This window comes from Desmodus rotundus, chromosome 9 (assembly GCF_022682495.2).
Source record: "Desmodus rotundus isolate HL8 chromosome 9, HLdesRot8A.1, whole genome shotgun sequence".
NCBI lineage: Eukaryota > Metazoa > Chordata > Mammalia > Chiroptera > Phyllostomidae > Desmodus > Desmodus rotundus.
Genome location: NC_071395.1, coordinates 39,521,929 through 39,546,860, shown reverse-complemented (window position 1 = coordinate 39,546,860; position 24,932 = coordinate 39,521,929). Strand labels below are relative to the sequence as shown.

General features: G+C 55.5%; 1 protein-coding gene across 6 annotated transcripts in view; it reads left to right on the top strand.

The window, feature by feature from the left end:
- Window positions 1-23,234, top strand: part of DPP9 (dipeptidyl peptidase 9) — a 34,458-nt gene extending 11,224 nt beyond the window's left edge. For 3 of the 6 annotated variants that reach the window (XM_053911991.1, XM_053911992.1, XM_045202365.2), the window contains 17 exons: window positions 58-170; window positions 1,350-1,523; window positions 1,606-1,774; window positions 2,466-2,579; window positions 4,401-4,529; window positions 5,633-5,694; window positions 6,970-7,070; window positions 8,114-8,291; window positions 8,483-8,645; window positions 11,071-11,150; window positions 13,812-13,964; window positions 14,381-14,516; window positions 16,229-16,374; window positions 17,351-17,497; window positions 18,254-18,406; window positions 19,010-19,152; window positions 22,124-23,234. In XM_053911991.1, coding sequence (XP_053767966.1) covers window positions 58-170; window positions 1,350-1,523; window positions 1,606-1,774; window positions 2,466-2,579; window positions 4,401-4,529; window positions 5,633-5,694; window positions 6,970-7,070; window positions 8,114-8,291; window positions 8,483-8,645; window positions 11,071-11,150; window positions 13,812-13,964; window positions 14,381-14,516; window positions 16,229-16,374; window positions 17,351-17,497; window positions 18,254-18,406; window positions 19,010-19,152; window positions 22,124-22,550 — 2,588 coding nt within the window. In that variant the 3' untranslated portion in view covers window positions 22,551-23,234. Of the gene's footprint in view, window positions 1-57; window positions 171-1,349; window positions 1,524-1,605; window positions 1,775-2,465; window positions 2,580-4,400; window positions 4,530-5,632; window positions 5,695-6,969; window positions 7,071-8,113; window positions 8,292-8,482; window positions 8,646-11,070; window positions 11,151-13,811; window positions 13,965-14,380; window positions 14,517-15,690; window positions 15,900-16,228; window positions 16,375-17,350; window positions 17,498-18,253; window positions 18,407-18,522; window positions 18,658-19,009; window positions 19,153-20,390; window positions 20,503-22,123 lie in introns of those variants that run through there. The other 3 variants (XM_053911993.2, XM_053911994.1, XM_053911995.1) reach the window with 3 other exon arrangements.
- Window positions 23,235-24,932: the final 1,698 nt, after the last annotated feature.

The window sequence follows — 24,932 nt, the reverse complement described above, 5'->3', positions numbered from 1 at the left end:
GGCCCCTGCCTGTCCTGGACTAGGTCACCCATTTTGCTTTTTTCCTCTTCCCCCAAGGGATGCCTTACGGAAGCCGAGAGAACTCCCTCCTCTACTCTGAGATCCCCAGGAAGGTCCGGAAAGAAGCTCTGCTGCTCCTGTCCTGGAAGCAGATGCTGGACCATTTCCAGGTGAGCTGTACCTGTCGAATCCTGCCTGTGGGCGGGGGATTTGGTCACAGGCCATGTCATCAGGCTGTACACCATTTCCGTGGGCCCTCAACCCCCAAGAGTGAGCCGCACAGTTCACACACACCAGGCAGAGAAGAGCTTCCGGCTCACCGCAGCCCTCCCTCCACCCCAGTCTGCGCTCCAGCCCCTGAGTCTAGGCTTCCGATGAGAATGCTTATTAAAGCATCTCTTCCTTCTCAATGCCTCACCGAAGAGTTGAACCGACTTGGGCCCAGGCCTTTTTATGGAGACTTGAATAATAATTAATGTCATCTATAGTTGTTTCAGTTCCAAGGAGGATGGCAGGTGAGGGACGAGAGTGCCTTTTTTATTGGTTTGTGTCTAGTTCTTTCCGACTGTAAAAGCGGTATGGCAATTAGCAGGGTGTGGGGGAGCGACACATTCTAAACTTCTCCATGCCAACACAACAGCCCCTTTGCCTGCCCCAGTTAGTCCCTAAGCCAAGGAGCTTGTGTTCACATAGATTTTCTCTCAGCGTGAGCGTAATTTTGCTTTGGGTTCTGCTTTTTCTAAATGCATTTCTTGTCATTAACATTCCTCCGCATCTCTGTATCTTCAGAAGTCTCCTTGGGACAGCTGTGTGGTAGTGCCCACAATAGTTTAGCTGCCCGGGCCTGCCGTGGCTGGGCGTTTGCGTGGGCAGGTGGTCCCAAATTTGCCCTGCCTTCCACCTATGCAGAAAGTATGAATGTTTGGTGTTGGGTAGGTTCAGGTGGAATGCTCTTGGCAGGAAGGGGCAGTGAAAAGGGCAGGGCTGTCTGTAGGATTGGCCTTGGGGACCAGGGAAGAGCAGTCCAACAGTGTCACTCCATGATGCGGGGCAGAGGACAGTCCAGTCTGCCTTGGAGAGATTCTATGGGGAAAGTGGCACAGGGAAGCCCAGAGGTGGACCGAGAAGGAAGGAGTTCCATGTAAGTCCCGAAAACCTGCCAGCCAGCCAGCCCTGGCCACCCCTGGCCACCTGGTCAAGGGCTCTGCTGCCCATTCAGCCGGGTACAGCTCTGTTCATCAGAACGTTCTCTCTGGCGTGGACCTCTCCGATAGGTCCCCCCCGGGACTGCCCAGGTTGCCAGGGCTTCTAGCTACTGACACTGGCATCTGTCTCCTGTGTGCCCCCAGGCCACTCCCCACCACGGGGTCTACTCTCGGGAGGAGGAGCTCCTTCGGGAGCGGAAGCGCCTGGGAGTCTTTGGCATCACCTCCTATGACTTCCACAGCGAGAGCGGCCTCTTCCTCTTCCAGGCCAGTAACAGCCTGTTCCACTGTCGGGATGGGGGCAAAAACGGCTTCATGGTAAGTTCTGGCCCCTGGCTGGGGGGCAGGTGGGCAGGTGGGTAGCATCCTGCCCTCCTGAGCCAGGTCTCTCTGTCCCCAGGTGTCCCCCATGAAGCCATTGGAAATCAAGACCCAGTGTTCCGGGCCTCGGATGGACCCCAAGATCTGCCCTGCTGACCCTGCCTTCTTCTCCTTCATCAACAACAGTGACCTATGGGTGGCCAACATTGAGACGGGCGAGGAGCGGCGGCTGACATTCTGCCACAGGGGTAAGGCAGGCAGGGGGCGCCAGGTCCTGGCTAGGGTGGACAGGAACCTATACCAGGGATGTGGTCTGTTGGGCCAGGCCTAGCCAGCCATTTCCAGGGCTAGCCACCAAAGCCACCAGCCCAGCTTCTAGAAAACACCCTGCCCCCACTCCACTGACCGTGACCCCCGGGAACCTTCCTGGACCCTGCTCTCAGAGCCCACCCTCCTGTGTGGCATTGCGGCTTCTCCCACCAGGCACTTTGTCCATTAGCCCGCTCGGCCCCTCCACCCCCACACCGGTCTGACTCATGGGGGCAAGCTCAGATCTCACCTGCTGCCCGAGGTTTCCCTCATGCCCCTTCTCACTGGAAGTAACCTTCCCCTTTGCAGATGCCTGTGTAACTTGGCACCCGGCGTGGTCTCAGACCTGCCACCCTGTCCTGCCCTTGCTCTAAACCTGAGCGGCTCAGCCAGGGGCAATTCAGACACTGGCCATGTCCAGGGATGCTTTTAGTTGTCATAGCTGGGTCAGGATGCTCTTGGGACTGAGTGAGTGGGGGTGCAAGGATGCTGCTCAACCTGCTCAACACCCCACAGTGCCCAGGACAGCCCTCATAGAGAATGTGTCAACCCCAATGTTAGTGGTGCCAAGCCGGGGAACCTGCTTTAAACTAGACTTCTCATCCCTTATCCTGCTTTCTCCCCCTCCAGGCTTATCCAATGTTCTTGAGGACCCCAAATCTGCGGGCGTGGCCACCTTCGTCATCCAGGAAGAATTCGACCGCTTCACCGGCTACTGGTGGTGTCCCACAGCCTCCTGGGAAGGTAGGTCCCTTTCCATTTTTAAAAGAGGCTTCTATAAACCTATATTAATAGAGTCTAAGTACTTTTCCGCTCTTTGCACTTTTCACTTAAAGAAGCCTGTCTGTTGATATCAGTGTCTTAGCCCGTCAGTGCCACAGTTTTGAGGGGCTCATAAACAGCAAACACTTACACCTCCTGCTTCTGGAGGCTGGAAGTCCAAGGTCAAGGCACCAGAAGTTTGGGGTCTGCTGAGGACCTCTTTCTGGCTCATAGATGGCACCTTCTTTCCTCATGTGGTGGGGTCTCTTTTATAAGGACATGAATGCCACTCATGAAGGCTCCACCCTCCTGACCTAGCCACCTCCCAAAGGTCCCACGATGTAATGCCACTAAGGGTGAGGGGATAAACATCCAGTCCATTGCACCATTGCAGTCAGCACACAGAGAATTTTTTTTTTTAAAGATTTTATTTATTTTTAGAGAGAGGGGAAGGGAGGGAGAGAGAGAGAGAGAGAAAGAAACATCAATGTGTGGTTGTCTGTCACGTGTGTCCCTCACTGGGGACTTGACCTAAAACCCAGGCATGTACCTTGACTAGGAATCGAACCAGCGACCCTTTGGTTCACAGACCAACACTCAGTCCACTGAGCTACACCAGCCAGGGCTGAGAACTCTTTAATGACTATAGTTGACCCTGGACTTGAATGTGCCACGGTTTATCGAACTAGTCCCACATGGACACTTTGGTTGATTCCAGTTGTGGGTTTTGGTTTTATTTTGGTGTCATACAATACTCCGATGAATGCCTTTATGTACGCGTCCTGGTGGGTGATCTTCTGGGAATATATCAGTGGTTCTCAACTGGGGTGAATCTGCCTTCAGGGGACATTCCACAATGTCTGGAGACATCTGTGGTTGTCACACCCAAGTCTGAACCACTCCCAAACCACATATCCTTAAGCCAGCCACTCAGCCTCTCAGGCTTCCAGTGCTCCACCCATAAAGCAGCTGTGGACAACTGCGTGTTTCTGGGGCATCTTTGGTCTGCCCACAGTGAGCCTCGGCTGAGGGTACAGAGGGCAGCGGATGGAGAATTTTCTCAGGAGCTTGTTGAGGAAGGAGCGGCCATGGGCTCTGTCCCTGAGGTTTCAGCACGCTGGTCAACATGCTCCTTTCTGAGCTGTTACCACCCAGTGATTTACTTATTCTCACAATGATCTTTATTGTAATTCTTCTTGAGCCATGGGTTAATCAGCTTGGCCTACTGAACCAACTCCCACAGATTGAGGGCATAAACAACAGGTGTTTATTGTCTCACTGCTGGAGGCTGCAAGTCCAAGTTCAAGCTGTCAACAGCAAATACCTTGAACTCGGCTCTCCGTCCTTGGCTTGTAGATACCCCTTTCTCTGTGTGTATCTGTGTCCTAATCTCTTCCTATAAGGACACCAGTCATTAGGGCCCTCTGTAATGGCCTTGTTTTACCTTAATTACCTCTGTAAAGACCCCATCTCCAAATACAGTCACATTCTGTGGTCCTGGGGGTGAGGGCTTCAACATAGGGACACACATAATTCAGCTCGCAAACACCCCATGTGGCCATCTCCCATGCCATTTTGTCCTGGCAATAGCTCAGTTCTTGTCCCCACTGTGCAGGTAAGGAAACTGAGGCCCCAAGAGGAGCCTTGACTGGCTGAAGGTCTAGTCAAGGGCAGACCCCAGGGTTCCAGCCCCAAGGCTCATGCTCTTGTCTGGGCCGAGCTGTGGCCAAGGAGAGTCCTTCATATGTACCAGATGGGGTGAGACTCCCGGCACCCTCAATAGTGTCCCCTGCCCCCTCCCAGGTTCAGAAGGCCACAAGACACTGCGAATCCTGTACGAGGAAGTTGATGAGTCTGAGGTGGAGGTCATTCATGTGCCTTCTCCTGCGCTAGAAGAAAGGAAGACAGACTCATACCGTTACCCCCGCACAGGTGAGTGCCCAGGGCAGGTTTGGGTGGCTGGGTAGTGGTCCGAGGCCCCACAGAGCAAGGTGAGGCACCAACCAGGATGGGCCCACAGGATCTAGAGAAGCGGGCCAGGCTGGGAACAAGAGCAGGGCCAGCACCGCCTTGGGGCCCAGGAGACAGAAGGAGCCAGGGGGAGGTTGTGAGGGGGTGTGGGCCCCATTCTAGGATGCCTCAGGCATTGACCACCTTGTAAGAATACAGACTCGAGTTTGCCTGTTTCTCAAGAGAAACTGGAAATCCAGAATCACTTGAGAAATTACCCAATTCTTAAGTGTTACTCGAATTATTTAAAAATGCTTAGTGAGCCAAACAAAATACACAGCGGGCCAGGTTCAGCCTGCAGGCCTCTTGTTTGCCACCTCCACGGAAGCAAAGGAAAGAGTCGTTCTCACTCACCAGCAGTGAGCACCTACTGTGCGCCGGGCTAGACGGAGCCTTCCTAGAGGATCTTCCCAATCCCAGTGCAGGCGGGAAAAGTTGGTCTCACCCTCCCCTTTTGAGGAGTGAGAGAACACCGAGGCTCGAGGACACCCCTGCCTGGGGTGCTGGAGCCCTGTGCGCCACAGTTGAGACCCAGCATAGAAATGACTGGAGCCTGAGCCAAACCCCACCTCTGAGTGCACATCTTAGTAATCCCAGTCAACAAGCCACCTGCCCCCTGGCGGGCGGGTCTGTGTTACCCAGGGTGCGCGCCACCTGTCTGCAGTGTTGGTGGTTTTATTACGGATGTACCCCGTTTCACAGCCAGATGGCAAGCTCTCCAAAGGCAGGGAGGTGTCTTCCTTGTGTGTGTGTCCCCCATGGCCCCCCATCAGCATAGAGGTTGTTACGTCACTGTCTAGAAGGAGGTCCAAGGTCCTGGCCCAAAGTCAGAAAGTCCAGGACTTGTGCCTGGACCAGAGAGGGCGATGTGCCCTCAGAGAGACCTCTGGACACCCTTCCTCCACTCCCCCCACACCAGCTGTGTCACTTTTCTGTAGGTGTCACCCTGCACCCTCCATCCTGGTACCTGCTCTTACCCTACATGGGTGACACCCGCCAGGCTCACCTCACTTTCATTTCTGCAGGTAGCAAGAATCCCAAGATCGCCTTGAAGCTGGCCGAGTTTCAGACTGATAGTCAGGGCAAGGTAAGGGGGCTGGCGAACCGCAGAGAAGCTTCTGGACAAGAAGAAGGGCTGCAGGGGGTGTTGTGAGCTGGGGTGGATAGTTGGGCGGCATCAGCAGGCTGCTTGCCCCGCTGTGGAGGCAGGAGCTCCCCTCGGCCTGCTGAATGCAAAACGGCACCGCCCGGAGCCCTGCTCCCAGGCTGGGCCCTGCTGCCCCTGCTGTCCCGCACCTCAGTCTGAAATGCAAGAGGCCCTCATCACCTGGGGAGTTGTTGCTCAGGCCTCCACAGTCAGGAGGGCAAGAGAGGCTGTGTCTGAGAAGGGCTGTGGGGGTGGGGCACTGGCACCACACGTCAGGGGTCAGAGTTCAGACCAGCTGAGGAAGCCCTTGCATATTTTTGCCAAAATGCATTCTTGTGTAACATTTCAGGAAAAAATATGCAATAAAACACACTTATATTTGTAATTTAGTAGTCTTTTTCATTTCTGGCACAGTTAGGTCCTAACCAAACCCCTCCTTCACTCTTGACCAGTGTACGCTTGCAGATGTGACACAGATCCGCTCTAAGTGGCTTTGTTTTAAACAGTCCCTGGCTCTGTCAGACAACAGCTTCTGCGGTGGCGTGGGTTATAGCAACTGCATAGGCAGCTAGGGGGTGTGGGGGCTGACCCGCTGGGTTGTAGGCCGTGCGAGGCCCCGCCTGCCTTTTTTCCACCGCCCCCACCCCCATCCTCCTAGGGAGATGCCATGCCAGGCCCATTTAGGCTCCAGGAGGCTGTGGCGTCCAGAGGCTATCTTGCTGCCTGGCTCTGCAGTGACAATCCACACTAGAACCCTCGGGGTCCTGTCAACAGGCTGTCATAGTAAAGTCCCTCAGACTGGGTGGCTTAAGCAGCAGAAGCGTATTGTCTCACAGTTGAGGAGGCTAAAAGTCTGAAATCAAGGTGCCAGCAGGGCTGGTTTCTCCTGAGGCCGACAGAAAGGACCTATTCCAGGCCTCATCCTTCCTGTGTCTCGTCACACGGCACTCTTCCTGTGATGCCTGTGCCCACATTTCCCCTTTTATGAGAACACTAGTCCTGTTGGATTGGGCCACCCTCCTCCTGCATGACCTCATCATAACCAATTACGTCTGCAGCCACATTATTTCCAAATAAGACCCCATTCGGAGGTACCAGGGTGAGGACTTCAACATACAGATTTGAGAGGGACACAGTGTGCCCCTAACAGTGACTGTCTACTTCTGGGTAGCACGTGATCAGGCCGAGTGTGACCCAACTCCGTCTTCCCTTTAGATCATTTCGACCCAAGAGAGGGAGCTGGTGCAGCCCTTCAGCACGCTCTTCCCGAAGGCGGAGTACATCGCCAGGGCCGGGTGGGCCCGGGACGGCAAATAGTGAGTTTCCGTCTGGTGGGCTCTAAGTCATTTACATTCAGAAGCCTGGGTGGGCCACTCCCCACCCCCCTGTGCCCTGTCGTAAGAATCGTGGAGTCCCAAAAAGGAAGGATTCTTGTTTCGCTTGCTTTCTAGCCCTTCTGCTCACATCAGGGACAAACATCTCTGACCAGGGTCCTAAAGCACGGCCCAAGGGCTGAGTCCTCACCACCCTCCTTTTTCTGTGAGGCCCAGGAGCCAGGGAATGGTTTTTATGTTTTTAAGTGATTGGGGGGCTCTAAAGAATAATCACATTTTATCACACACAGACATGATATGAAATACATATTTTGGTGTGTATAAATAAAGTTTTATTGCCACACTCATTCATCATAGCTTGTCTGGGGCCGCTTTCACATTGTGAGAGCAGGGTTGAGTAGTTACGAAGGACACTTGGGGCCAGAGTTGAAATCCTGACTGCCAGCCCCTTTGCAGAAAGGGTGCACTTTCCCCACTCCAAACGCTCACTGGGCCCCCTTCACGATAGGACAGGACAGCGAGCCCCGGGCTCGGCACCTGGTCAGGGCGCGGGCTGTCTCTGGAACCTCCCATCCCTGACATGTTGCTCTTTGATTTGGTTTTAGTTGCTCCCTGTTGATGTTGAGACGCTGCCTTTCCACCTAAAGTACTGATAGGTCTTCTTTTAAAGTATATTTAGGTCAAAAACTGTCAGGTTACAGCAAAGTATGAAATCAAGGATGGTGCATGTGGTTGGGGATTTGGCAGAAATTACGGGATTTTAAAACACTACTCTAAGATTAAATGATGTGGGACGTTTCCGGAAGGCAGGTTGTGGGGTCCCGTCAGCCCTCCTGTCTTCCCCCGAGCACACGTGCCAGCCGGAAACCTTTGTGTGTTGTGGGGTTACACTGTCAGGCAATGGCAAGGTTGACCAAGGGGCGGGGGTGGGGGCAGGGGAACAGCATTAGTCCCCCTCCGCTAGGAGGCCAAAAGGCCCCCTCTGCTGGTCCCTGAAGCCCCTGGCTTCTCTTCTGCCCTCTCAGTGCCTGGGCCATGCTCCTGGACCGGCCCCAGCAGCGGCTTCAGCTTGTCCTTCTGCCCCCGGCCCTGTTCATTCCTACCACTGAGAACGAAGAGCAGCGGGTGGCCTTCGCCAGAGCTGTGCCCAGGAATGTCCAGCCGTACGTGGTGTACGAGGAGGTCACCAGCGTGTGGATCAACGTAAGGGTGGGGAGGTGCTGGGTGTGCAGCCCGGTCCCCTGCGTGGAGAAGCGAGCTCAGACAGGCCTCCCCCGACCAGGGAGTGAGACAGGCCATGTGTGCCTCTAAACCCAGCCAGCCGTCAGAGCCCCACCTTCCTTGGCAGGGCGGGCCCCCCCTCCTGACGCACCTTCTCTCCTCTGTCCCAACAGGTTCATGACATCTTCTATCCCTTCCCCCAGTCAGAGGGAGAGGATGAGCTCTGCTTCATCCGCGCCAACGAAAGCAAGACGGGCTTCTGCCACTTATACAAGGTCACCACCGTGTTACAGCCCAGCGGCTACGACTGGAGCGAGCCCCTCAGCCCCGGGGCAGGTGAGCAGAGTCTGAGTGACAGCATTGCTCATCAAGGCTCGTGTGCCGTTTGCTCCCGGATCCCACCCTTTGGCTGAGCCGCCTGTGATGACGAAGCTAGCCTTTGACACTTGTTATTCATGGCCTGGTGGGGGCTATCAGAGCAAGGTGTTGTTCATCAGTCAGCAGTAGTTATTGGCACCCACTAGATGCCAGGCCCTTCTCATACTGGGGGTCAGCAAGCTATAGCCACAGGTCTGTTCCAGCTCGCTGCCTGTTTCTGTAAAGTTTTATTGGCACTTGGTCACACACCTTCACTTATGTGTCTTCTGTGGCGTTTTTGTGCCATGACGGCAGAGTTGAGGAGTCACCCAAAACAGTGAGCGATGCTGCCCGGGAGTGATGAGTGTGAGCAGGGAAATGCAGCAGGATAAGAGGTTGGAGAGGGAGGGGCTTTCTCTCTAGAAGGGGTGGTCAGGAGGACGTCCCTGGATAGTGTGCTGTGCCGCAGAGACCTGGAGGACAAGGTAGAGGTGGCGAAGGCAGCCACACAGAGCACTCCAGGCCCGGGAGCAGCCCATGCAAGCAAGCATCCTGGGAAGAACCTTGCCCAGCATATTAGAGGAACAGGAAGGAGGTGACCGGGGCAGAGTGAACAAGGGGGGGAGAGGGGAAAGGTGAGGGCAGGAAGGGGACAGGCAGGCCCTTCTCTCGGGGGAGACTTGGGCTTTTGCCAGCGATATTATACCAGCTTAAAATGATTCCTGGGTTTGCCACATGGAGTGTAGCCTCAGGGGCAAGAAGGGACAAGGACTGGAGTTGGGCAGTGGGGCTGACCCCGGTGATTCAATTCTGGATGCACTCGGGCAGACACAGTTTGCCAGTGGGTTTGGATGTGGAGTCTGAGACAAACGGAGGAAGGCACAGACACTTGGAAGATTTTCGAAGGCCTAGTCTGAGACGGAAAGACTCTGAAAGGGACAATTTTGGGAGGGAAAACTCCAGAGGTGGGTTTTGGACGTGTTCAAGGTGAAGCGCTCAGTGGTGGGGATGCTGGATGGGCGGGTCCGTGGGCTTGCAGCTGTGAGGAGCAGAATGTACTCACGGTGGGAGCGTGGCTGTCCTCCCCTGAGAGGGGCATCCCAGCCTCAGGGCAGGTCGGAGCAGCAAAAGGCCACACCTGGGCAAGAAGCAGTGTGGTCTGAGAGGTAAGCCAGGGCTCTTCCGGCTTGGAGCAGGGTCCCTCTCTGTGGGGGTCGTCCTGGGCACTGTGAGGGGTTGAGCAGCATCCCTGATGCCCACCTACTCCCCAGTCGTGACAACCATAGGTGTTTCCAGATGTCGCCCAGTGTTCCCTGGCACCAAGTTACCCCAGGGTTGCCCTGCATGTTAGAGGTAGAGCCCACAAAGGAGCCACAGGCAGCCACCATCCCAGGCCAGAGACCCAAGTGAGGTTGTGTTCAGGGCACCAGGAGCCGAGGGGGGCCCAAGTGTCAAGAACAACCAAAGCCACAAGCTACGAGGGGCTGAGTAGGGCAGGGGCCAAGGAGTGACTCCTGTCTCAGGGCGTTGCCACTCGGGGTGTAACGTGGCCATCACAGGACAGCAGAGTCATCTCCAAGGGGAGTTTTCTTTGGTTCATGGGTGTTTCTGCTTTTTGGTTTGTATGTTGACTTAACTGACCCCACTTAGTCTTGGGAAATGTTACTTGAAAAGTTCTCATTTCTGCCTCTTGAAATGGGCTGACTGAGTGCTCAGATTTTACCTGTTGGTGGGTGAGTGGAGCTTACAGCAGGTATGTCCTGCTTTGGAGTTGGGCACACCCATTTTCCCATCGGCCCTGGGCGGGGAAGGGACCCAACTGCATCCCCATATCACACTACCTGTCACATGTCTCCCACCATCCTGGTGGCAGTTGAACAGATGAGAAGGCATGGCCTCATTCACTTCAGAACCTTAAAGGCAACATCAAGGTGTCCTGGTAAAGTGGGAGTGAGGCCAGGACGCATGAGGGACAGGGACGGGGTGACACTGGCAAGTGAAGTGTGCAGTCCTGTCGGAACTGGCCCGCAGGTGTGGTTGGCAGGACCCTCTGGGCCAACAGGAGCGTGGGCTTGAATCTGGATGTCCGAGGAAGACTCAAGGGCCTCTTGAGAGGGTAGCACAGGGCTCAGAATGGGTGGGAGCAAGGCAGGGGGACTAGCTAGCTGAGCCATAACCCATGTTTCAGCAGGGGGCTTCTGGGGCGGCAGGAAAATTGAGGAAGGGCAGGGCTGGCCTAGGACACAGAGGCTATAGACTGGCATTTGGCCAGTTGGTGGGGGCCAGCCTGGAGGATGTGGGCTCTGGGATAAGTCTGCAGTAGTGAAATTGGGTCTCGGTGCTTTGTGTCCCCATCACAGGTTCCTAGGGCCCCCTTCACCTCCTTTCCTTTCCTTCCTTCCAGATGAATTTAAGTGTCCCATCAAAGAAGAGATCGCGCTGACCAGCGGTGAATGGGAGGTTTTGGCCAGGCACGGCTCCAAGGTACCAGTGTCTCCATACACGCTTGTACACGCACACACTCACAGACACACACACACCTGGTCCCTGTCCAGACCTCTTGTGCTTGTGACTCGCCCTGCTCCCACCTGGCCACTCCTCCCTCCTGCTCTGCTCCCTCCACAGTTCCAGCGTGCCCAGGGCCTTGGGGACTGTGGTTCTAACCAGCTGAAAACACCCTGGGTCCAGGACACAGGGCCTGCTCTGAGCATCCGTTATTGGATCCCTGTGGGTGGGGCTTGACCCATTCTCACGGCCACCTGGAGCTTTCTATTGTCTCCTTCTGCTCCATGAAACCACTCGTCCCTGGAAGAACAGTCTATGGGATACTTGGGGTACCCACCATGGGATTGTCCTGCAGCTTCTGACCAGGGCCCCCCCCCCCCCAACGCCTCCCCCCAGAGGGTTTCGGGAACCAAGGATGCGGCCACAGGGAAGACCAGAAACGTACCTTCCATTCCCCCAAATGCACCATCATAAAAATGTGGTGAGCCTTTGCCTCTGGCTGAGGTATCTTCACTGGGGTCCAGGTTTACAGAATTCCAGGTTTTACAGAGGCCCCTTCATCAGACTACCTGCCTCTACCTCACACCAGCAGAGATGCCCCTGGGACCAAAGACAGACGTTAGAGATGTTAGCACATACGTGAGCCACTCAGCACTCTGCGTGTGGTGAGAAAGAGCGGTCAGTGAATGCTTGAGTGAGTGAGCCAGGGGTGCACAGGTGGGTCCAGGCTCCGTAGACAACCATTTTGATTGTAATGTGACCGCTCCCGACAGAATGCCCTGTCACCAACTTGTAAAGACATCACTACAATTCTTGGGAACGAAGCAAAAGCGTAAAACCGTGGAGCATGGTCCTGACTGTCAGATTTCACATTCGCATCTCTACGTGTGAGGAGAGCGTGCCAGAGGTTGGGCACAAAGGTTAAAGGGCAGTCGCTTATTCTGAGTGGCTGTGCTGTGGTTGCAGCCAGTTTTGCTGGAGGTGTCGCCCCCCTCACCCCCAGCTCATAGCCTAGCCCTGCCCCTTAGTAGCTGGGTACTGAGACTTAGTTTCCTCATCTGTGAAATGGGGCCATTTAGTAGCTCTGATTGTTCATCTTGACAGCTGGTCCCTGCCCCTCGTCACTGCTGACATCGGGGCCAGATGATCCTCTGTGAGGGCGTCCTGGGCACTGCAGGGCACTGAGCAGCCTCCCTGGCCCTGTATAACCACAGTTGTCCCTAGACATGGCCAGGTGTCCCCTGGGGGCAGAGTCACCCTGGGTGAGGACCCTGCTGTAGAGCACTTTGAAGCCCTTGGCATACGTGGCGTCTGCAGACACACACAAGCCCACATCGCCACCTTTTTCTGTCACCGGAACGCCTCACCCTTGGCATGCCTTATCTTTTTATCCAGAAATGAAAAAACAAAGCAGCAGCATTTTAAAAATTAAAAAAGGGAAGGAGTGGCCCTCTCACATTTCTGCCGGAGGCCATGTGCCCCAGCCTGTTTCTGGCACCTCTCCGGAAAGACAGTGGCCCTGGTGGGCCCCTCGCCTGAGAGCGCCTGCTTCCCGGCTGCACCGGGTCACGTTGTCCTTGAGACAAAACCGGCTCTTCACTCTGTATGGTTGGAGTTTCCCAACAACATCCTCTGTTTCTAGAAAACCTTTATTTAAAAAGTACGCTAACAACAAGTGCATCAGTGTTCGTCATAGTAACTGAATCGTTCTAGATAAGACTCAAGTTGGAATCCCCTTCGATGCTCCCCCTGGACCCTGCAGCCACTTCCCCTCCATGGAGGTGCCCGGAGAGGGAAATCCAGCAGACCTTTCCTATTTGCACACATTGTCTTAGGGGATTTCTAGAGGTTTTTTAGAAAATACATTTTTTTTGCGGACCCAGAGAATTGTGTCGTAATTGTGAGAAAAAATCCCACCTTTCTGCACATTCAAGTTGTCACTTTTCCTTAGTCTTCAGAACATGTGAGCATCTTTGTCCTCCATTTTGAAACCCCCTCCTGGGTGGAGCCCTCGGGAGCACTTCCCAGGGCCGGTGGCCAGGGCAGGGGACGCGCCTTTTTAAGTGCTCTGTCTCCCTGCTGCCAGGTTGGCCCTGAAAGGCAGTGCCTGTCCTCATTGTCCAAGCAGGGCTTTTTCCTCCCCTCCTGAAGACATCACCTCAGAACCACACAGGGCCTGGAGGGGTTTCTGCCGGCAAATAGGTGGAGCAGGGAGTGCCACCTCTTCACTCCCGTTCATCTGGGTCACAGAGGTGGGCTGAACCCTCCTGGGACCAGGACCTGGGCCTGGTAGGCCCTTGGGCCCAGGATGGCCCCTCCCTCGGCCTCTGTCCAAGACACTGGCCCTCAGCTCCCACCCAAAGGCCCTGGGCACACCCAGGGTAACTGTCTGGGCTTCTGATCCTAAGCCGCCCCAGGACGTGCAGTCAGCCCAGCCAGATTGGGATCGCCTCCTGCTCCACAGGATCTGAGAAGGGTGTCTCTCCCAGGCGCTTCTCCAGCCACCTTGGGGGATAGCAAGTCCCTTGTTCACAGAACACTGGGCCCTCCCTGTGGGGGCAGGGAAAGGGGTGGGGGCTGTAAGAAGACAGGCATGGGAAGCATGCGGCAGCATCATAAGGAGCCCCGATGTTCCCACAGATCTGGGTCAACGAAGAGACGAAGCTGGTATACTTCCAAGGCACAAAGGACACGCCCCTAGAGCACCACCTCTATGTGGTCAGCTATGAGACAGCCAGCGAAATCGTGCGCCTCACCACGCCCGGCTTCTCCCACAGCTGCTCCATGAGCCAGGTGGGCATTCCCCTGAGCCCTGATGCCCTCAATGGCACCGTCCCTGTACCTGCCCCTAGCTTCTTGGAACATTCTAGAACATCTGACAGCAGCCAAGCACAGGGCCACTCCCCATCCAAGGCAAACACTTGGTAGAACCAGAGAGATGAGTGGGCTCTGGCCTCAGAAGGATCTGGGTCTGACCATATGGGGCTCTTGGCCAGGGGATGGATTCCTCTCGGGCTCAGTTTGCTTATCTGCAAAATGGGGGTGATGGTAATAGCAGCCATCCTGTGTGGGTGGAGTTTTGAGGTTTAAATGAGCACTCAATGAGGGTAAAGATGGTAAATATTCAGTGAAGATTGGCAGGTGATGGGAGCAAAGGGCACAGAATCAGCAGCAGGGAGAGGTGCTCAGTGCCCCCGTCCTACCTGCAGAATTTCGACATGTTCATCAGCCACTACAGCAGCGTGGGCACACCGCCCTGTGTGCACGTCTACAAGCTGAGCGGCCCCGATGACGACCCTCTACACAAGCAGCCTCAGTTCTGGGCCAGCATGATGGAGGCAGCCAGTGAGTAGCCCCGGATGCCCCGGAGCTTTGACTCAGTCCTTCCCCTTGGGAGCCTCAGCTTGCCCATCTATAAAATGGGATGGGGTCCCATTAAATAACAGTGGTGAAAGGAGGTTGTCCTTGAGGGTCTGAGGCAGTGAGCATGCCCAAAGCCCTGCCTGCTAGGCCTGCCCAGCACCCGGCCCCAAGAGCTTGTTGTTGAACATGACCACTAGCCTCAGCTGTCCTGTGGGCTTTTCCACCTGGGACAGTCTCTGATTTTTGCACTGCTGTCAAGGACTCACAGAGCAGACTCGATTCAGGACCCGACTGCCTGGCAGAGGGGTCCCTGTAGAGCACAGGTGGCAAACACAAGGCTCACGGGCTGAGTCTGGCCCTCCGCCTTGTTTTATCTGGCCCGGCACCTTGTTTCTACCCGGCGGCAGCGCCGAGTTCTCACTTAACTGGTAAGGAGTAGTTACATTTACACAGTCCTAACATTACATTCAGCCCTTTGAAGGCAACCGTGAGGCTGATGTGGACCCGGTGAAAATGAGTTTGACACCCCTGCCATAGAGGGTGTCCCTCTCCTCAGGGGACACTGTCTCCAGGGGTGCAGGGCAGACACTCCAAAGCCTTGCTGGAAGAAGCCCAGGAGTCAGTTTCTGGTGGAGCCTTAGGAAACAGGAGGCAGTGTGTCTGTTTGTCCAGCAGCCTGGAGAGCGGTCTGGACTCTGCTGGGGTGACCCCAGGTTCCAGTTCTGGCTGCAGAACCATGGGCAAGTCAGCTTGTCTCCCTAAAATGTTCCTTTATCTACAAAATCGTACAACACTCATTCTTAGGGTGAAAATCAAACCCTCGGATCACACAAGAACCTCGCCCTAGGAAGGACTCCCTTCCCTGACCCCCAGCCCTGCCACTTGGCTAGACTTCCAGGTGTTCTAGGAAATGAGGAGCCCTGGCATTTGTAGAGTCTTCTGTGGGTTAAGAGTACCTCGTTACATCATCACCCCTGGAACCTCAGTAGATGCAAGGCCTCCCCACCCAGTAACACTCCGACCCCTCACGTCACCATGGGACGTGACAGAGCAGGACCTTCAGCCTCGGCTGTACAGATGGGGATGGGTCTTGCCCAGCAGTGGGGGAGCAGTGATGGGAACTTGAGCGTCCTAATGCCAAGCCCTGGGTTTGCAGGCATGTTTGCAGACAACCTGTGTGAGAGGCTGGCCAACCCAGGGCAGATCCCGCCACGCCCCATCATATGCAGCGTCAGCGGCCACCTTGAGGCTGCAACAGCTGAGTTGTTACTGCAGAGATGCATGTCTCCTCGGCACTTAAAGCCCAAAATACTCTCCACGCCTTTCCAGAAAACGTTCAGCAACCCCTGAACTACATTACCACCTACTTACTGAACTTTTAAGTCTGCAACCTATTTACCTGAATAAAATTATTGTAGAGAGAGACCTTTCTTCACTGTCATGATCCCAATACCAGTGTTGCTTTGCCAAAAGGAAAGTGATTTTAAAGGTCAGAGAGGAGCAAGCCATGAAATTGGCTGTTAGTCAAATCCCAGAAGCATTGTTACCTCCGTGGGGGATAAGCTAGCACCGGGGGCTGCTGGGGTAGGGTACCTCCAACCCAGCCTTGGCAGGTGGGGGCCAGACAGTGGGGTGTGGGTGTTTGCCAGCTGTGGGCTCCTGCCTGAGTAGCCACAGCTTCTCGGTCTCTGCAGGCTGCCCCCCTGATTATGTGCCCCCGGAAATCTTCGACTTCCACACGCGGTCTGACGTGCGGCTCTATGGCATGATCTATAAGCCGCATGCTGTACAGCCAGGGAAGAAGCATCCCACCGTCCTCTTCGTGTACGGAGGTCCCCAGGTGGGTGCCGGCCGGCTCCTTACACTCTCTCCTTCCATGCCATGACTCGGGTGCCCCACCCCATCCCCACAGACCACCCTGGGTTCTGGGGTCCCTCGATCTTCTGCCTCTGGCTTTCTGTACACTTTATCCTCCCTAATGACCACCCACTCCCCCTCTCCTGCTGATGCTCCCTGTCCCTTTGGGATGTCTCCTTCACCCCCATGTGTTCAATTTGAGCCACCTGCCCAGTAGTGATCCACTCTTACCAGCATGGGGGCAGAGGTGGCCTGATCCCTGGGCCCAGTTCCCTGAGAAAGGGGACAGGGCCAGGCCAGCAGGTCCATTTAAGACAGTGGTTCTCACTTGGGGGTGTTCTTTCCCCCAGGGGACACTGGATGCTGTCTGGGGACATGTGTAGTTGTCACAACTTGGGGGAAGCACTCTTGGCATCGATGGGTGGAGGCCAGGGATGCTGTCTACACTCTGCAGTGCCCAGGACGCACCCCCGCCCCCACACGCAATAACAAGGCCCCGGATAGTGATAGTGCCGAAGCAAGGAGCTGGCTTAAGTCAAGTTCCTCAGAGAAAGCGACCTGCTGCCACCAGCCGCCCCCCTCCCACCAGCTTTTATATCCGCTTTTTAGAGATAACTGAAGGGTATAAGAGGCAGAAAGTGGCTAATGAAATAAGAGAAGGCTCCAGGGAGGGCCTAGCTGAGAAGAGAGCTCGACTGGGGCCTTCCTCTGTGTACCACATTCTAGGCACTAGACCTGCTGCAGTGTGGGCCCCTCCCATCTTCCCCTGCCCCACCTCCAGAACCCTTCTGGGTCATTCATAGCCTTCACTATAAAGTGCAGGTGCTTGATGAGGCTGTAAGGCCCCGCCCTTGTCCTGCTGCCTTCTGGGCCATCTAGCACATTGTGTCTTGCATTTCATTCAGGATTTCTTACCACTTGCCCAAAGCCCCACATTTTCTCTTTGCCTTCTCTCACAGGTACAGCTGGTCAATAACTCCTTCAAGGGAATCAAGTATTTGCGGCTCAACACGCTGGCATCCCTGGGCTATGCCGTGGTTGTGATTGATGGCAGGGGCTCATGTCAGCGAGGGCTTCGGTTCGAAGGGGCCCTGAAAAACCAAATGGTAACTTCTCTTCCCAGTCTCTCTGGACTCTTCCTGTGTGGTGAAGGGAGATCTTGGTTTTGTTGGCTCAGGGTTTGGGGTGGCCCCGGGGCCGTCAAGGACTGTCCTGGCCAGGATGCCAGGCATAAGTGGAGTGGCATTTCAGAACCAAGGGGAACATCTGCTTTGCTGCTCAGCTCTGAGCTTCACCCCATGAAAGACAGGTGTACACCATTCCGCCTGGTGCCTGAGACCAGACACAGCCAGACATGTCAGCACAGGCCCAGGTGGCAGGAAGTGCCAAGGGCTGGGCCCGAGAGGAACTGGTGTCTGTGGAAGTGGTGCTAATGGTGATTGATGGTGGTGATGATGGTGAGGAAGAGGAGTGTGTTGTTGGAGATGATGACAGTGAGGATACCAACTACTCACTGAGCCCTACTACATGCCAGGCCTCTGATGTGGGACACTTACCATCTCTCGTCCACTATAAAATGGGTCCTACTTAGGTTAACATCCTCATTTTGGGGATGCGAAAACTGAGGCCCAGACAGGGGATGTGACTTCCTCAGAGTCCCTGAGCTGGGAGGTCGCAGGGCATGTGGTGCGGGGCCTCTCTGACCGCCGCCCCAGCGGGCAGGCAGAGCCTGGAGAACGGGATGCCTTCCAGAAAGCTGCTCTGATCCGGGAGGGACAGGGCTCCTCACAGGGACAGAGGTGGGGCAGCAGAGCACACACCTGGGAAGAGGCCCCTGAGAGGTTCCTGGCCTTGTCCCCCAGGGCCAGGTGGAGATTGAGGACCAGGTGGAGGGCCTGCAGTTTGTGGCTGAGAAGTACGGCTTCATCGACCTGAGCCGGGTGGCCATCCATGGCTGGTCCTACGGAGGCTTCCTCTCGCTCATGGGACTGATCCACAAGCCCCAAGTGTTCAAGGTGGGTCCCACCCCCGACCACTCCCTCTTGTCTACCAGCGCCCACCTGTGTCCCTTGGAGCCCCTGGGGGAGGCATCTTGGCAGGGGCTTTGCCACGTGGCTGTTTCTCCCTGCAGCAGCCCCACGGGGCCGAGCCCCCCTCCTCATTGCCCGCCACTGCTGACCCCAGGATGGCGTCCGGCTGCACAAAACCCCGCCAGCAGCTCTCTGTGGGAGGCTGAGCCTGGGACCCCGGCCTCGGATGGGCAGAGGTGGGGCATGGTGTGAAGAGCATCGGGGGAGGGGCCCCCAGGCCGGCAGCACTGTCCGGGCACCGCGGGGCGGCGATGAGGAGGAGGAGGCAGAGAGGCAGTGGGACCAGGGAGGGGCCGATCTGGCCTAAACATGCCCGTTCAATTCACCTTCCCTCAACAGTGCACAGTCCATGGGGACACACGATCCGAGGGCCCCTCCCTGCTAGCCCCCCATGTGCATGCCCTCTGGGGGAGACCCTGGGACAGCCCGCTGAGCCAGGGCTCCCGGAACCTGACCCATGTGTGTGTCTCTCTCTCTCCCTCTTCCCCCCACCCCCCACTCTGCACTGTCCATCCACGTGGCCCTCAGGTGGCCATCGCAGGTGCCCCAGTCACAGTCTGGATGGCCTACGACACAGGATACACGGAACGCTACATGGACATCCCAGAGAATAACCAACTTGGCTATGAGGCGGGGTCTGTGGCCCTGCATGTGGAGAAGCTGCCCAATGAGTAAGGCCCCCACCTGCCCTGGAAGCTCTGAATCTCCAAGGCCCCCTGGCTCTGACACTGCGCTCTCGTGGCTTCCACTCCTCCACTCATCTGCTTAAGCCTCACATCCCAGGCTGCACTGCAGCCCTGTCTCCTCTCTGTTCTCCCAGGAAGTGGGCGCCTGGGTGCTCTGGGAGGGAGGCCCCGGGCCCTGCCTTCAGAAGGCTGGAAAAAGGTTCTGGATTTGTACAACTGCACATGTGGGCTGCCCTCACTACCAAAGCACATCGCCCACCATGGACCTATCAATTGGTCTGCACCTGAGCAGCCTCTGTCTGGCCGGTTTTGACACGTGTTTGCAACATCAGCTCCATGGTACCAGCCCCAGTGTCCCGAGTCATGCTTTGGCATTGGCGTCTCCTTTTCTGATTGAAAGAAGTCAGTGTAGCCACGTTCTGCTGTGGCTCTATCTGAATACATGCCGGGCTCCCGTGTCTTTCATGCTGGTTCCCGTTACCTTACACCAGCCCGGGCCCTCCCCAGCAAGGCTACTCTTTGTCTGGAGTGTGGCCTGGGCTCCCCCGGGACACCAACATGCAGCCCTGCTTGGAACCCCCTGCTTGAATTTAAGTTCACATTCACTCACATCCATTGGAATAATAAATCTCTTGAGACAGACATAGATTGCTGGTTGCCAGGGGATGGGAGTGACTGCTGATGGGCATGGGGTTTTGCTTTGGGGTGATGGAATGTTCTGGAACTACACAGAGGTAATAGTTGTACAACCTTGTGAATGCACCAAACGTGTACTTTAAAACAAGTTAACTTTAAATTATGTGAATTTCACCTCAATAAATTACTTTCTAAAATCAAAGTTAAAAAAATACAGTTCCTTGACCACTTCTGCTACATTTCGAGTGCTCAGTAGCCATGTGTGGTGGTGATGGTGATTTTAAGGCTGGGCAGGTCTAGAACATTCCATCATCCCAGAGTGCCTTGGGGCGGCACTGCCCTAAAAGCTTTGCTGTAGCTCAGGGCACTGCACACACAGCTGAGAGCACCCTCCTCCCCTCCCTGTCTGGAGGAGGTGAGGAGGTCTCCCCAGCCCACCGAATGTGCCCCCTGCGACTCTCAGTTCTGCCGCCTTCTCTTGCTTTTGTCCTTGCTGCCTCCAGGCTGGAGAGGGACTCTGGGACTAACTGCCTCGGGGCAGGAGAGGAGGGTCCCAGCCCAGACCATCACCCCATTTTCCCTTCCAGGCCCAACCGCCTGCTCATCCTGCATGGCTTCCTGGACGAGAACGTGCACTTTTTCCACACCAACTTTCTCGTCTCCCAGCTGATCCGAGCCGGAAAACCTTACCAGCTCCAGGTGGGTGGCTCCTGGACCCTTTGGGCCCATCCCAGGAGCTGGCAGGGTGAGCAGGGCGATCGGGTACACTGGCCACCTCTCCCAGGGCATCTGTGGTCACCCTGCACTGCCTGCCCCCACCCTACCCTGGGCCCTCTGTGTCCAACCCTCACTCGTGCTTCATTCAGCAGTCATGGGTTGGTCCCCGCTGCCCTCAGTGCTGGGGACACCACGGGAGCACGGCCAGAGCCTCCCCGGCCCAGGGCCTGCTGGAGTGAGGTCATTGCTACCAAAACTATACAGGCATAGGTTTTATTTTGAATGAAGAAATTTGCTTTGGAGGAACTTTCTGGTGCTCTGGAAGCACCTAGGTGGGGTGTCACCTTGAATGGGATGTCAGAGAATTCCCTGAGGAGGTGACACTTAAGGGCACCAAACACTGAGTGGGAGTCAGCTAGGCCCCGGGGGTCGGGGGAGGTGTGGAGGACACCAGATACAGGGAGCGAGCTGGAGGAAGCAGATCAGGGACAGGAAACTAGGGTGGCTGGTGGGGTAAATTGGAGAGGAGTTGGACACTGGGCAGGCCCAGCTGGCTAGGGCCTCTAGTGAAGAGTGGGGTACTGGGAGAGGGGCGGGGCTTTAGTAGTAAGGGGTGGGGCCTTGGTGGGGGGCTAGACTTCAGCATCAAGGGGGTGGGTTTTGGGTGAGGGGGCAGAGCCTCGCCTGGATTTTGTTCTGAAGATGAGGAGAGGTGTCCGGGCCTGGAAGCAGAACTGTGACTTTCTGCCTGCCATGGACCAGCACGTCCCTAGCGCCTGTAGATGAGGGCCTGTCGGACATGAGCCACATGGTCAGTTGTCCTGGCAGGAACAGGGTCACCAGTGGGAAGCAAGAGGCTTGGTGGACCGTGGAGCTCTTCTGGGGGAGAGAGGGACAGATTTTATCACATCCTGCTGCCACGTCTTTCTCCTTCCCAACTCCTCCATGTGCTGGCTCTGTCCTGTCCGGGGGATGCCATAACTGAGGGTCACACGGCAGGAGGCACTGGCTTTAGGGACCTGTGACTGGGCACACACTTGCCAGACATGGCAGGAGGGAGGCAGGCAGAGCTTCTGTGGGGTGAAGAGCTGTTGGAGTGCCTCTCAGCAGCCCTGTCCCCACCTGCCCCTGCTTCTCGCCAACAGGCCTTTTGGTAAAGCGGAAATAGCTCCCAAGGTTTGAAGTTCCACCCCTCTGCTGACATGGGTTCATTGCACGTCGTTAGGTTTGGGGACAGAGTGGCAATACCATTCCTTAAGTCTTTCACATGTGCAAGTGCTCTGTGTTTCAGCGACCCTTGGAAAGATCCTGCAAGGTCCAAATTCTTCGCCCCATTTTCAAGGGGGTGGCGGCAGTCAGGGAGACAGTCACTTGGCCAGTTACACAGCAGGCTGACTGGCAGCAGGCGGGATTGGAATCGGGTTTTGTCAGCTCCAGAGCTCGTGCTCTTCTGTCTCCACTTGGAGGGGACGGTGGCACAGCCACCTGCCCAGGGGGGACGCTCTGCACCAGAAAGAGGGAGGGGCTCCAGGGTGCAGGGGTAGGCCTGCGACTCCAGCGGGGTCCCTTGGTGTCACCAGCCCTGCCTTCTCTGTCTACCCAGATCTACCCCAACGAGAGACACAGTATCCGCTGCCCCGAGTCCGGCGAGCACTATGAAGTCACGCTGCTGCACTTTCTACAAGAATACCTCTGAGGGCCCGTGGGCGCTCGGCTGCACATTTAGAGCACAAGTGGCTTCGCCGCCGCCGCCACCACCACCACCACCACCAGGGGGACCAGGCGGGAAGGAACAGGTGGCCTCACAGCCACCAACCCTGCAGTGCCCTCTCCTCAGCCCCTGCTGGACCGCCCCAGGCCCAAGAGCCACCGCCTTCACGTCCCAATGCCTTTTATCATTTTTTAAAACGCTCCTGGATTCTTTGCCTGCTGCTTCTTGGTTGCCAAGACAGAAGACAGGGCTGACATCCACGAGGCACTTCCTAAAGCCATCCTCTCCTCTTCCCGTTGTCCGGGAGCGGGAGGCCTGAACTCCACTGGCCACTGGAGGGGCTGGGTCTGCCTCCTGGGCCCTGACCCACCGCTGCACCCAGCACAGAAGCATGTGATTTCCTTTTCTCCCCACCTGCCCCACTTCCTATTTGTTTTATTTTAGGGACGTTTTTCATAATTATTTAAAAGACAGAAAGCAAGGGGTGCCTAAATCTAGAATTGGGGTCTGCTGCTGAGCAATGGGCTTCGGCCCAGTCAGCGCCTGGAGAGCCCCACCTCTCTCGAAGCCCAGAGTGGGGAGCGGTGGCCGGCGGGTATGAGCAATGCACATGGTGCAGGGCCACCCTCCTGGGCCCACCTCCCCAGCTTTCAGGTAGGCTCTGAACTCGTCCAGCTTCGGTCTCTGCTGCCTGGTGGCTGGTGCCCACTTCCCAGCCCTCTGGCCACACACATCTCTTTGGCCTGCACAGACCGGTTTCCAGGGTTGGGAGTGGAACCATCCCCACCTCAGGGTTATCTTTACTCCTTCCTTTCCCTCCCTGCCAAGAGTTCTGCCAGGGGTGGGCAAAAAAAAAAAAAAGAGAAGAAGAAGAAATAGGAAAAAAAACCCACCAGAAACAAACCACCTCTACATATTATGGAAAGAAAATATTTTTGTCAATTCTTATTCTTTTATAATTATGCGTGTAAGAGGTAGTCTCATTAAACGATTCCAGACGGAAGTGTTGCCCCCTGCCTGCAGTTCCTTCTAAGCCCTGGGGATGGGGACGGGCCTTTCTGAGTGTGCAGAGTCCAGGTGGTGATGGAGCCAAAGGCATGATGGTCTTTACAGTCAGCCCCGGGCACCTTGGCACAAAATGGGGAGGGGCACTGTGCCCTGGCTGGAAGATGCCCCACTCCTCATCAGAGTGGCCCAGGGAGGACAGTCCCCACTGTCCTGATGTGTCACTTGAGGACCCAGCATAGGGTGTGGCAGGCGGCCTATACTATCTGCCACCCTTTTGCAGGGTGCCAGCACCCTAGGTGCAGCACCCTTCTGGCTGAGAGCTCTGTGGGCCGCCATGCCCTCATTTTGCAGCCGTGCTTGTCCGGAGGCCTGACTCCATGGTTGAGAGGTCAGGACCTCCTTTAGGTTTGTCCCCATAGCAGAGACCCGGGGAAACCGGTGACTGTGCCCGTGTAGATGGCATGTGTGGTGCTGGAGTTTCTGACAACTGGATGGTCTTGCTGAGTGTGATCACCCCCTCCATCCTTTGAGAAGCTCCACCTTTTTTTTTTCCCTCACCCTCACACGAAGACATCTTGTCATTGCTTTTTAGAGAGAGGAGGGGGAGGAGAGAGAACTGGGGAGGGGAGAGAACTATCAACGTGAGAGAGAAACATCAGTTGGTTGCCTTCTCACATGCACCCTGACCCGGACTGAACCCGCAAAGCAGGTATGTTTTCCGACTGGGAATCCAACCTGCAACTTCTTGCAACTTTTTCATCTATGGGAGGACACTCCAACCAACTGAGCCACACTGTCCAGGGCTCCACTTTTATTTGTTTATTTTTTTTTTAAGATTTTTATTTATTTGCTTTTTAGAGAGGGTGAGGGAGAGAGACATTGATGTGTGAAACATCAGTTGGTTGCCTCTCGCACGCCCCCAACTAGAGATCTGGCCTGTGCCCTGACCGAAAATTGAACAGGTGACCTTTCCGTTCACAGGCCAGTGCTCAGTCCACTGAGCCATACCAGCCATGGCTCCACTTTTATTTTTAATGGCTTAAAAAAATGAACTTAGGTATAAAAGGGTATGGAGAAGAAAGACACCCTCCCACCCAACAGGTAAGCCCTCCTCAGTCTCTCTTTTTTTATTCTCACCTGAGGACAATTTTTTACTGCATTTTAGCAAGAGAGGAAGGGAGAGAGAAACATCCATGTGAGAGACAAACATCAATTCGTTGCCTCCTGTAAGCGCCCGGACCAGGGATCGAACCCACAACCTAGGTGTGTGCCCTGCCTGGGAATCAAATCTGCAGCCTTTCCGTTACGGGACGATGCTCCAACCAACTGAGCCACAGTGCCAGGGCCTTAGTCTCAATTTTTAATAAGTGCATTCTATTCAGCTTTGTGAATGTGCCATAATTGATTTTGCCAGGCACCTATCAAGGGATAATATAAGTTATTTGGGGCTTTTTGTATTAATCAGCATAAATCGGGTCAGCTGGCCTCCTCTGTAAAGAGCCAGATAGTGAATATTTTGGACTTTGTGGGCCAGATAGTCTGTTCCAATTACCCAACTTTGCCCTTGTACTTCAGAAGCAGCCACCAACGTAAATGAGTAGGCATGGCTGTGTGCCAATAAAACTTTACAAAACCAGGCAGCTGGCCAGATTCGACCCACAGGCTGTACTTGGACAACCCCTGGTATAAATGA